The sequence below is a fragment of the Plodia interpunctella genome, chromosome 18 (assembly GCF_027563975.2).
Source record: "Plodia interpunctella isolate USDA-ARS_2022_Savannah chromosome 18, ilPloInte3.2, whole genome shotgun sequence".
Lineage (NCBI taxonomy): Eukaryota > Metazoa > Arthropoda > Insecta > Lepidoptera > Pyralidae > Plodia > Plodia interpunctella.
In genome coordinates this window covers 7,650,814-7,663,975 of record NC_071311.1, presented here as the reverse complement: position 1 = coordinate 7,663,975, position 13,162 = coordinate 7,650,814, and the positions used below count along the sequence as shown (strand labels likewise).

Here is a 13,162-nt window from a genome sequence, read left to right as displayed (position 1 = left end):
AATTCTCAATTATAAAGAAACAATACGAATCACGCAAATGATACACTTCCGACGAAACCAAATCGAGGCTTAAGAACCGTACACACTTTCCCCAAGTCTTCTCGTAGAACAACCAGTTCTGATGGTAGGATTTGGTTTTTTGAATGAATGGATGAATGATTTTTGTTGCATAAAATAAACGTGAGACTCGTACCTATATAATATACAAGCTGTTGCCCGCAGCTCCCGTCTGTGGTAGCGAATGTTTTAACCCGGATCGTCAATTATATCAAGGTATTCCAAATTTAAAATTCTCAATTTTAAGGATAAATACGTGACAGATAGACTTTCATATTTATAATATTAGTATGGATAAGTATTTTCAAGATTAAAAAAAAATCAAATAATTTAGTAGATTTTAAAAAACCTACTCCATTATTTGATTGATTGATTGATAAAAAAAAGCGATTATGTATTTAATTGTCTCCCAAATCAATATAAATTATGTTCAGAATATAAGTCAATTTACAAATAGCATGGTCACAACCTCTCAATGTGAAATTTTGTGTAATTGACACTTCCAGTATTTTTTGTAGTTATGTAATTAATTTAGAAATATCTCCCAAATATTTATTCTTGTAGGTTTATCAAAAAATATATAAAAATTATAATAAAATATACAACAGTAATATTTTATGAAAAATATTACTAATTTAACAGCCTATTTTTTTTTAATGAAAAATGTAAATTTTCATATAAAGCATAAAAAGTTAAAGTATGAATGTTTTAATCTAAACTATATTGTATCTCGTTCTGTCAATCGTCGTAGGACAGTCTGTAAGGGTCTTTATATACGGTAATGATAGTACTGACCTCACGAAGGTTCCATTGTCGGTAACAAAGGTCTTAACTCTAAATACATTAGTTAAGATTACACGGGTTCTGGTGATTCGGAACTCGGATAAGGCGTTTGAAAATATTAACGAACATTGTAATAATTTAAGAGACTGGAGTTCCTCTTTTCAAGTGTGGTATTGCTAACACCGTGTAAGATTTTATTCAAGTCGCAAGTAAAGGCATCTGACATACCTTACCTTATATGTTATTGAACTGTCACAAAAATGTTTACATAAAGTTTACTTATTAAAAAATACTAATAAAAATTACGCAATATGGACGAGTTTGCGGATGAGTTGCTCAACATCCGATATGTATAAAAGGTATCGGTTCCCACAAAAAGCAGGTTACCTCGTGTCTTGTCCAGTTTAATGGTTTTATTTATATCCAGGTTATGAAACTACTAGTTTTTGCCCGCGACTTCGGCTGCGTTTATTTTCCCGGATGAGAGGTGTCCTATGTCCTTCTCCATACTTCCGACTACATTTATGCAAAATTTCAAGAATATTCGTTAAGTAGATAGAGCGAGAAGAGGTAACAAACAAACTTATACAATAAAAACCCGTGTAATAATATATTGCTTCGACAGATACTATTAAAGATTTTTTCTAGCACTTTATTCAAAGCTGGCAACACTATTCGCAACAAGATTTCAATTTGATATTTGGGTCGTCGAACTGGGCCGAGAATGATACGGTGATAGCGAAACGATAACTTGCGCAGAGATACGATAGCGTTGTATGGAGTATTCTAGTGCTGTGTTGTCGTGGGTTATCTATTGATAGACCACTATCGATAGTTGAAGCTGACCTGGCTGCCTGACTGGCATGCCAAAAGGCTGAAAATCAGTGCTGGGCATTTTTGTATAGTGTAACACTGAGCTGTTACCTATTGCGATGCGCGCACGCTATAAATTACACATCATACACACCTAGTACCTAATTTTTCTATATGTGTATGTGTGTGTATGTATTGACAACAAAGATAATTATATTCTATTCTATAAAAGCTCAAAAAGGGCCAATACAAACGACAGTACTGCCTCATTTGCTACAATACACACAGTATCGACGAACTCGGACAGACGACGCGATTGCAAGAACATTGAGTAGTTTGCATGAAGGCTTTTTATTTACTACTATGAAAAACAAGCAATGTATACGAAATTTGCAAAGTTGGAAAACAAACTGGACCAAGATAATGTATGCCCGGCATTTTTTACTACCGACAAGACCGAATCTATTGGCTACACCCTGTGGCTACAGAGTGCTGTTGACATTTCAAATAACTTTCAAGGTCACTTATCGATAGTGACACTATATATATTAGCAACACTATCATGTAGCGACCCTAATAAGACTATTCTCTAGACGATTTGTCAGTTGTTGAAGTAATTAAACGCATTTGACAGTTGTCTATGTCACTGGTATATCTCTCTCTTCTAGCTTCGGCCATTACGCTATGTACCGGTCCATCCTGTGGCTTCTTTTTATTTTCCTTCAGGTTATGGGCCCAGCTATGGCTTCCACTGCGAAAGTATAGATTTCCACATATTTTACGATAAAACAACAAAGAAAAAAACCGGCTTACTAACCTACGAAAAATACGGTGTGATTTGTTGCCATGGCTGCCGTGAACGTGAACGCAAATTTAATCATTGAAAATCTTAAAGGTATCGACAACTACAGCTCGTGGAAATTTATGATGAGAAGTAAACATTAAGCTGGTAGATAATTCTTATAATTTTGATTTCTGTTGCCATTCAGCAGAAGATTGTCTACAAGTAAAAAAATCATATTATCGAATTATGTGCAGTATAGATTTGTAGTTTGAATTTTTAATTTCGGATCTATACTGAAATAGTGATTGAACCGTTTCATTTACTTTTGCGTCATTTAGGTACGACACCAACCACGTTATATGATCATACATTTAAAACTACACTAATATTACATTGTGAATATACGTTAATGTAAAAGCACGATTCGCACGGATTCAGTTTGATAGATGGTAAATCTTAGGTTTTACTGGAATATCATAATATTCCAGTAAAACCTAAGATTTACCAACTCTTAATGGTAAAAGTCCGAACAATTTTGCGATTCGAACTTTTACCACCATTCACTTGGTAAATCTTAGGATTTAAATCAAAGGCACGGTAAATGTTGAAAAATTATGTCATATCGTGTTCGGCACATTGTCTCGTACTTGTTAAAATATATTATTATATATAATATATTATTATTATTTAAAATATATTACCTTTAAAAATTAAAAACATTTATAAATAAAATAATTTAAAATTGATATGGATTTGAGTAATTACTTAGGTAATTAATTACTCTCATAAATATGATACCTACGTAAAAATATGTAAGGTTTTGACTGAAAAATAAATGATTAAAAAGAATTGCTCATTGTTTTATTCCCAAAACCAATATTTACCAGCGGTCAGTGGCAAAACCTAGCATATACTAAATTCTAATGGCAAAAGCCCAAAAAAATCGTCATTTTTTTTGTAAATCCTTACATTTACCAACCCATGCCGGTAAATCCTAAGATTTTTCTAAAACAACCTAACATTTACCCATATACGGGTTTTTACAGTAACATATATATTAAAAATAGTGAATATGTCATGTATTATTATTAAATTTTGGAAATTGTTTGTAATTAGTTTATTGCACGTAAATAAGTACATACAGTAAAATCAATACAAGATACATGTACAACGACGGACTTATCACATGTAGCGATCTCTTTCAGTCAACCGGCGGCGATAGTTTGAGAGGACAATCGTAGGGCAGTTCCGAAGATTACTCAAACGATTACCTACTAAATAACAAATACTTCCTCTTTATATATAGTGTAGTGTAGATAGATAGTGTAGATATAGATTAGTATAGTTTGTTATAGAATACCAATTTTACTACTCCCAAAATATTACAACTTATCAGACATTTGCCACATCGTTCATCGTCGTAAACCTGTACCAACATAACCAAAGCCAGGCTGTGAAGACATCATAATCCGGGAGATTCTACTATGTATCCACATATCCGGTATGTCATTCAGTTTGATAGACTTTTGTTATTACATGAATATTGTTATGTTTCCATCATAGGTACTATGTCATCCATATTTTATGTAGGTCGTTTGCAAGCGGACAATATGGAAGTATAGAGACTTATCGGTCTTACACGTGATATTATAAACGTGAAAGTATGTGTCTTTGTTACCTCTTCACGCTTTAGCTATTTAATTAATCTTTTTAATCAATCTTTACGGAGAAGGACATAGGGATAGGGTACCTTTCATCCTGGAAAAATGGATGATGCCGTATGAAATTCGCGCGGGCGAAACCGCGGGCAAAATCTAGTAAACTTATAGATGACGATATGAGTATGATGTTTCAATGATTGAATGCAGTAAACAGAATAAAAATGTATCCAAATTCGCTGGCAGATTCCAGTAGGCGAATGCGAGTTTGCATTTTACTTCTCACTTTCGAATCGATTCGAAGTGAGACGCAGCCAACTAATCACATTACGGTGTGGTTTTCTTTGCGTCACAATGGAGCACTGTCATTGGTTAGTTGCGTCTCGCTGCGAATCGACTTGATTGTGAGATGTCAATAGCAAAGTCGCACTACGCTCACATGTTAACATGACAAATACTCATAATTTGCTGTAGATACTGTTTTTTTTTTTATCTTGTGTTATTGTTAACACTGGTGTCAGATTGCCAAGTCCATATCTAAAATAACCTGTGATGTGTGCTGTTGTCAGACACACTGGCGAACTGAACAGTCTACTAGTGTGCTTGTTCCGTCACGAAACAAGTTCAAGTGGCCTATAAAAACTACACATGAGCAAGAATTCAATAATAAATGAATAGGATTCGAACTTTTCATTCGCTGGCATCTTAACCACTGGAGTTTTATCGTTTTTAGGGTGTGATTTTTAAACGTTATCCTTCACAATTACGCAAGTTAATAATAAACACGAATTCATATTATGTGTGATTCCAAGTAAGATGGTACAGAAACTACATCATATGATAAGTATTTACAAAAAACCATAACTCATTACATTGAGTACAATACATGCGTTTAGGGGTTGTCAGTCATTTATTATTGTCATTTATAATGATGCATCTGCCCAGGACATGACAACTATTGTTGTAGGAGATACGCTTGATACAGGTTTAATCATGGTTAAATTGATGAATTGACCTGGCAAATAGATCGACATTTTATGTTATTATAGTGATAATAACAAACTATGATACGATGTATTAAATCCTTAAATCTTATTACTGTCGTAGATAAGTGCATATGTTAATGGATGCAGAAGAAAGAGAGAGCAAATTTCCAATGATTTTGTATAGGTTTATTCGTTTTGGAGTGTACGTGATCATCTGTTTGGCTGTAATGATCAACATCATCGTCTGAAGCCCTCCGTGACCCACTGCTGGGTATAGGCCTCCTTCTGTCTGGCTGCAATGTCGGTCCATTGTGAATACTTAAAAGATGAGTATGCAGATTTCCCAAGACAGATAAAGTCTTTTCTTCCGTAGACTTCGTCGTAATATCAAAGTTTTATGATTTTATGCGTTTGGATGTTGTTATTTCCTGTCATTTCATTCACTTATCTGATGGCAATGTAATCAAAGGTTACAAAGTCCAAAAGTAGACAATGCGACGATCCTGTAGTCTAGTCCATAAACAGGTATGCTTCTGTTGACATTTCCGCAATTTAATATAACATCAAATACATTTAAAATTATTAGAACACAACCGAACCAAACTAATTTCAAAACAGCATCATATTTCAATTCAGGGGAAAAATATCCTAAGGAATCCACGAATCAAATTTCTTTTTGATCAAACCGCTTTACAATTTTTTCATTAACTATGAATTTGATCATAGAAAGTCTATTAACAGAATACATAATGAAGAAAAAATAATAGCAGGAGAATCCTCCTTAAGAAGGAAAATTCCCATAAGTTATTTCTGTAACAATAATTTGTACGTAATCAAATTTCATGCAAATATTTTTTTTCTATCTATCTAATAAATTGAAAAAGATTACGTACTACAAGTTTTTGTCCCTAAGATTGCCTGTGTCTGTCTACCAAATAGCTGTGTAATAAAAAGGTCATATAACCCCAGGTCAGGTCTTATTGACTCCGAGGGTGCGAGGGGGTCCTCTCAATTAGCCCCAATCAGGTACAGGAAGACCAAATTAAATGATCACGCCCTGAGTGTATTATTAGAAGGAACAAAGAATTTATTATTAGTCTCATTTTGTGTAATGAATTAGTCAGCATTTCAGTTTTCTTTGAAGAAACACTTTTCTTCGGAAAAAGATTTGGCTGCCAGTTTTTCATTGATAAAGATGCTTTTATTTCATTAGATATGAATAATTAACATTGTGGATTGTTTAGAAATTTTGTTGATAATTATCTGCTCTACATGAATAGAGGCAATATTCTGTTAATGAAGTTACTTAGGTAACTTGATTTTACCTTTCAAATTTATGGCAAATAAAATCTTGTGACAAGACTTTGTGTGATTTGAAAATGATTTATGATTTCTGCGATGTTGTCAACAACATAGTTATTGTATCCGACATAACTGTTTCCTTGCCAACGCTTACGTAGGCTACTGTAACCTTTTCCAATACTGATGCTGTAACTCATAAATTTGTTGCATAAATTAAAAAAGTCAGACAAAAATAACTGGCATTGTGAGCATAATGTTTGAACAATAACACTCTGTACGTGCATTATTCGCGAGAACCCCCACAAAGGAGGTTACAAAACAAGGCGATTCATCGTAAAAAAAAACGCGTTCGCTTTAAAATGATAAACTGCGAACGTGTTGAGAAGCGATGTAGTGATAGGCAAGAAGTTGGACAATCGTCAAGATAAATTTATAGAGGCCTATAGTTAGTATTGGACTTTTTATGGCTGAAATGATGAGTGCTATCATTATTCAGACAATCTTTTAGTTATCGCTACGCTTTATTGATGCACCGACGCATGAGAGATACATCGAGATCTCTTAGAAATAGTTATATTTTGAATTCGTTAATTGGTTTTCCGATCGGTGGAATATGTTTAATAAGGATGGAATTTTCATTCGTCTCTCTCTTAGATCATTTAGTAAATTATCTGATGTCTCTCTATCATAAAAATCCAAGACAAGGACAGAACTGCAAGATCATGAAACTCTGTTCAAAAAATCTTATGTGTACTTTTACATGAAAAGTGAAGTCAAATTTAGCTTAAATATATAGACAAATCTCACAGATTGAGTTTTAGCCACAAAGTTCGAGACTTTTATTATGGGATACCAGGGTTAATATATCAATGATACTATATTTTACAACATATACATAAACATCCAAGACCCAGATTAATCTGAAAAAGATCACTTCCATCTTGACGTTACCGGAGATCGAACCCTGGACATCCAATCCAGTGTATGTAGTAGTCCGGCATAAGACCGTTAAGCTATAGAGGTCGTCACACTAGTTTAACAATACGAGATGATGGTATATTTTCTTTGGGAGTTGGAGCCCCGATCTAAATCACACGTGGGCAGCAGATTCGACGCTCAGCTGCTAATTTTGATTTCATTATGGCTAATGTTTGTTCTTCCCACGATTCTGGCTTCTTAATTAGAAATGTAGCCAGCCTTTTAACAGACTTTGGAAACGGCATCTACTCCACTCAATTATTGTTGTTCTTCAGTTGCAATATTAATGCTGGCAGGTTGTTTTTCTTTTCTTTCGACGTTCTTAAAATTATGCTGTCGTTTAAAATTATGTCTTTTAATTACAATACTGCAGGATATATATAGATAGTTTATATGTATATATTGGATAGTATATATTTATATATGTAGTCAGTGGTAGACCATACAGCATTCGTTTATGTTACAAAGTTACTAAATATGTGTACTCGTATTATTTTGTATCAGTTACACATAACATACGACTAATTGAAATTTTAATAGGTTCGTGATTCGCCGAACATTAAATATTGATTATTACTTTAATTATTGTAAACTAATGAATTTTAGTAAAATAATGAAGTTAGCAACATTTATAAAAAAAAAAACATGATAAACGGGTAAAAATTAAGGCATTATTTGAAGTTTTTGAAAATAGTATTTTCTGTTGGTTTTCATTCAGAGTCGTCGCGATGGAAGTGATCGCGTTACTTCCTATAAAATATTTCTTTGTTTACTTCGATCTTTCAATTTCGGTCTTCCACTCATTAACTTTTTGTTTGACAACGATTAATTCTGTGCTCACTCAGTTCCTTGGTATATTAATATATTTTTGCAAATAGGCCATCCTTACCGTCGTCCCGTGTGTGGTCCCTCCTGGCCTCAATTACTTCCTACCAGCTAATTCCTCCGTAAATATCCTTTGAAAGAACAAGACCTTTTTATATCCTAACAATCGCCACTTTATCTATGGGCACACCATCAAATCAAGACATTCACGACTTCAGATCTTGTTTGCCTTCAAACCAACAACTGCTGTTGCAAAACCAGCTTTATATGTTCACCATAAGGTGTACGGATTGCAAAAGTAATAACATGGGTTCTAAAACGCGGAGGTGCTCCTATAAGCAGGTCTTTGTAAATGCGGCCAGTTATGGTAGGTCCTTCTCGCGTCTTGTACTGGCTTGTGACGTGGAAGTTGAAGGGGATGGTTATAGGGGATTCAGAGGTCTGGCTTGGCTGGTTACTGGTACGAGGTCGTGCGACAGAAATGCTCTTGTGTCGACACTGGAACTCTGTTTATTGGACAGAGGAGCATTTAACCCAGGATGCCTGTTTCTGTATATTCTTTGTTGCTGTGAAATGTGTTTACTGATGCTTTTTAGTTTGCCTAGCTAGTGATTAGTTTCCGAAATCAGATGTTCATAAATTTGTAGAAATAGTATTTGGGAATAGCGTTAATACTTTAATGAATAGTAGCCAGATTAATAAGCAGTTATTCATTTTAATTTTCGCACATTCAAACATAATATGGCTTTCATAAACGTGTTTAGTAAAAATAACATATATTTTACCGACACCAGTCGCTGGAATCCTTTGAATAACAATAAAATAGACAGTCAAAGACATACATTGTCGCGACTGAGTAATGAATTCTATTTGAAAAGTACACTAGTCGTTAACAAATGCTAAGACAATGACCCTCAACATACTAGATACCCGAAACATTACAATACTCAGACAAATGGACTTTTAAACGCTGTTACAACAAAACAAGAGGAATGTACAACATTTGTTCTTGATAGCCTGTGTTTATTTTCTTGGGGTCTTATATGGTATCTATCTAGTTCTCTGGTATATATATATTATCGTTGAGTTAGTATCCCATAACAAAAGTTTCGAACTTACTTTAGGGCTAACTCAATCTATGTGATTTGTACCTAATAACATAATTTATTTATTTATTTAATAGTTTTTGTGAGTGTAAAAAAAAAAACAATTAAATAGTTACCTAATAAATCTAACACCCAAAATTCCTTACATTGGAGTTAATTTGAATAACTTCCAACTAACAGTAAAAAAAAAACACAAAGCAAGTGAAACAGCACAAAAACGTAGCACAAATTGAGGAAACAATTCGCCTATTGTATGCAAGTTTTCGCTGAGATTATTAATAACAACGCCTATTGCTCGAGTCGACCTCTATAAGTTCTGAATGATAGGCAATCTATGCACGGCAAGGAAAATCAAGGCTAGTTACATTTATATCATTGTTGGCTATTGATAATTTGGATCGAAGCATCGAACCGCTCTGAGGTAAATCGAAAACGCTTCGCTTTCGATTCAGGCGGCTATTCAAAGTTTATTTTTAGGCTCACTCAAAATCCTGATAATAGGAGCAACAAAAACCTTGTCCCACGGCTTAAGAAACTCGTTATGTACATGAAAGGATATCAAAGATCATCACGGATGAATCATGACATTCATGACGCTGGCTATAAAACGTCTGACTCCAAACCTTCTGGGAATCGCATCTGAGCTCGCTATGTGACCAGAAATATAATAAGCCCTGGTGTTGACAATAGTATCATTACATGACACAGTTTATGAAAACAATACAGTATCTTCAATTGCATATCCTGCAGTGTTTCACATTCCTAGATGTTGTAAAGTGTCAAGAACGTAAAAATTGATTACAATGTACATTCATCATTATCATCACAACACGCATATTCAACTACATTATTCAATTAAAAATCATATATTTGATCAGGCGGAGGAATAAAGGTCTCTTCTAATGTTAATCCAATATTTGATCCCAATACCGTACCTATATCACTAACGATTTAATCGAATGCACCCATCGAGAGATCTTTATCAAAAAACCAGTTCGACTGAAGTTCGGCTCCAAAGCGCATGAAGTTATTAACATTAAATTAAAATATTTACAGAGCGTTGCCGGGTGCATCGTTTATTTTTGCATGACAATCAAATATGTACATTCGACTCCGATACATTTATTATGCGTCGACCATTTGCATGAGCCTTTAGGGCAGAAACGTTCTTTTATTCATTATGGTTTCCAATCTGGCAATTCTCGTTTGGTAACTCGACAAACGGTGCCAACGAGATATTTTTTCAACCACTCCTTATGTTAACAGCATCCAAATATAAATGTGCACTCAGCGGTCGCGTTCGATACAAAGTTTCATCAATTTAAAATAGGGCAATTCAATTGATCCTCACTCACTTTTTCGAAGAAATAAATCATATTTTTACTGAAAGTGTTTCCCTGACCTCGTTTGGAGCTACAATTTACGTAGACAGACAATTTAATCCTTCCTCTTCGTACGGGAAAACTTCGTTGCCTACGACCAAATTCTGAGAACATATTTCAGCCTGTTTTTACTTCAAGTGGGCGGTTCCGTCTGATCGTAGATTGTGTGAGTCAGATGATATGGGTGTGGGAACTTATATTACTTTAGGCACGAGAATATATGGGCTACTAACACGTTTATCTGGAACTTAAGTACATGATTCATATCGCGAACGCTATCTCAAAATGTTCTCCATTCCTCCCTAAAATTGGACGAAAGCCAGTGCCTAAAATCGTATTGCGGACATGTTTGAACTATGAAGGCATGTTTATAAAGCATATCTTTTATTGCCAGAGTTCTTGAGACGTGACAGCGTTATGGAGAGCGAAGCCTCTAATGTGGTGTATGCGGCCGAGGCACGACCCGAAACGGCCGAAATGACCAGTAATTGTCATTCAGATGGAAGATAAGCGCAAATGAATATGTAACGCTCGTAGTCCCACGGCCGTATACAACAAAATGGGTCTGACCCTATAAAAATATGAACTGGCAATTAATATTGTTTATTTGCGTCCGTTATTCAGAGCAGTGACAACAACAAACGACGTCTGCATGGATTATTGCGCCTCCATTCGCTCTGCAGCTCGTATAAGTATACTTATACCATACTATATAGCAAACTCTCCGAAGATTCCGGTTGTGTAATTCCCTATACATATAACGGCACATCCAGTTATGTTAATCTTAGCCGAATTTCACGAGGCATCTGTCGTAGTTTTGAAAGTAGATTTTAATAAGGCAATCGATAGAAAAAGCACTTTTATAAACGGAAAATACGGATAAGGAAGCGCACTGATTGTATCGTGGTATATGGATTATGGATGCAGCTTGCATCGAATGCATAGTAATTTAACGCGAATTAATTTATTAGCACTAGTTTCCTATTGACCTATAGGCGTGCCGCAGGGGAACATTATCGGACCGCTGTAATTAGTTTTATGTCCAACAGTGATTAATGCTCCTGAGAATCGATCGGGTGAGCTGTGGGTTATCTGATAGATAAATTGACACTTGCGTCATTTAGATACAGTTGCACCAGCGGGTGAAGCGGAGGGTGCCCGAGCACCATCAGCCCTGGTAGCTCCTAATCTCTTGAAACTTTTACGAGCCGACGCATGAATAATTCCCGAGAGGAGCAGCTATCGATCGCATACGTCGAGGTTTTTATTTATACGGCGCGGGTGGGCGAGGCGCATATTAGTAAACAAGCGCAGGCGCGGCGGAGGCGGACACTCACCGACTTGTAGCACGTTCTCCACACAGCCGGCCTCCAGCAGCTTGAGGCCGCGGCAGAAGGCGATGTTGCGGTGGTCGTCGGGTGGCGCCCGCGCCAGGGAGGAGTACATGCAAATGTCCCGCTCATCCCGAGGGAAGGACCAGTACACGACTCGCCGCTGCACCGGCTCCGGTATGCGTTCATAGCGCTCCTCAATGCGTTGAAACGGTATAGTAGCAGCTACTATTTTGGCTGTGATGTCGAGCAGCGTCGGTGGGGCGCGCGGCCGGCAGCAAGCGCGCGGCGCACACACAGACATGGCGCTCGCTCGGCCGCTCGGCGCGGACTGGCGGCGGTCGGGGCTCCCCCCTCCGCCGCCGCACGCCCCGCCGAGACGGGCGCCCCGCTTGCCCCGGGGATGTACGCCCCAAATCGACACACGGCGATAAATTATTCATTTGCCGGCATAATGTGCGATATATTATTAAAAGTTGGCATTTTTGTGTTGTTCTCTGCCTGCTTGAAATAAAATCGATAACTTTGTGGAAACGCTCTGGTTATCATTTATTTAATCCTGCTGATTGCCCGGCCGCCGTCAATGTCATTTTTATTAATTTATCATCATTAATCGATACTGCCGTCCTCTATTATTTGCCATTATAAGTAAGTTGCAAGTGGAACTTTCGCATTGACTAGACATCGATTATTCATAGCCTTCATTTAAGGTTATACTGCAACTAAGTAGGTAATTACGGAACTATGTATTATATTTTTTGACATGGTGTGTATTTTTCACATTTCAAATTAAGATCAAGAAAGTAGTTTCATCGTGAAAATGTATCCGGAAGAAAAAAACATCAAGTATAATTGGCTGTAATCCATTTGAGCCCAGCCTCCTCACATTACACAAACGAAGGGGAAAGGCCGGCGGTGAGCGGGGCGGGGGGTACATTAACAGCTGATGGCTGCGGCGCGCGGGCGGTCGGGGGAGGGGGGCAGCAGACGACGTCAGGTGTGCGACCTGCCGCCATGACGCTCTCAGCTGAGATTCCCGAGCGTCAAGCGCTCCAGCCGCTGACTTGCCCGAAGCGGTGTGCGTTGACCTTTTTGTTTATAATTTTTTTTACGTAAACATTACGTCATGTATATCGCCTTGACATAACTCTGTATCG

The 13,162-nt window shown here is 36.7% G+C and overlaps 1 protein-coding gene across 3 annotated transcripts in view; it reads right to left on the bottom strand.

Moving 5' to 3' along the window:
- LOC128677506 (zinc finger SWIM domain-containing protein 4-like) overlaps positions 1-12,344 on the bottom strand; it is a 66,688-nt gene extending 54,344 nt beyond the window's left edge. For all 3 annotated transcript variants that reach the window (XR_008405536.1, XM_053758408.1, XM_053758409.1), the window contains exon 1: positions 12,012-12,344. Coding sequence is in view for 2 of the 3 variants with exons in the window: in XM_053758408.1 (XP_053614383.1) it covers positions 12,012-12,309 (298 nt within the window). In the remaining variant the exon portion in view is untranslated. The remainder of the gene's footprint in view (positions 1-12,011) is intronic.
- Positions 12,345-13,162: the final 818 nt, after the last annotated feature.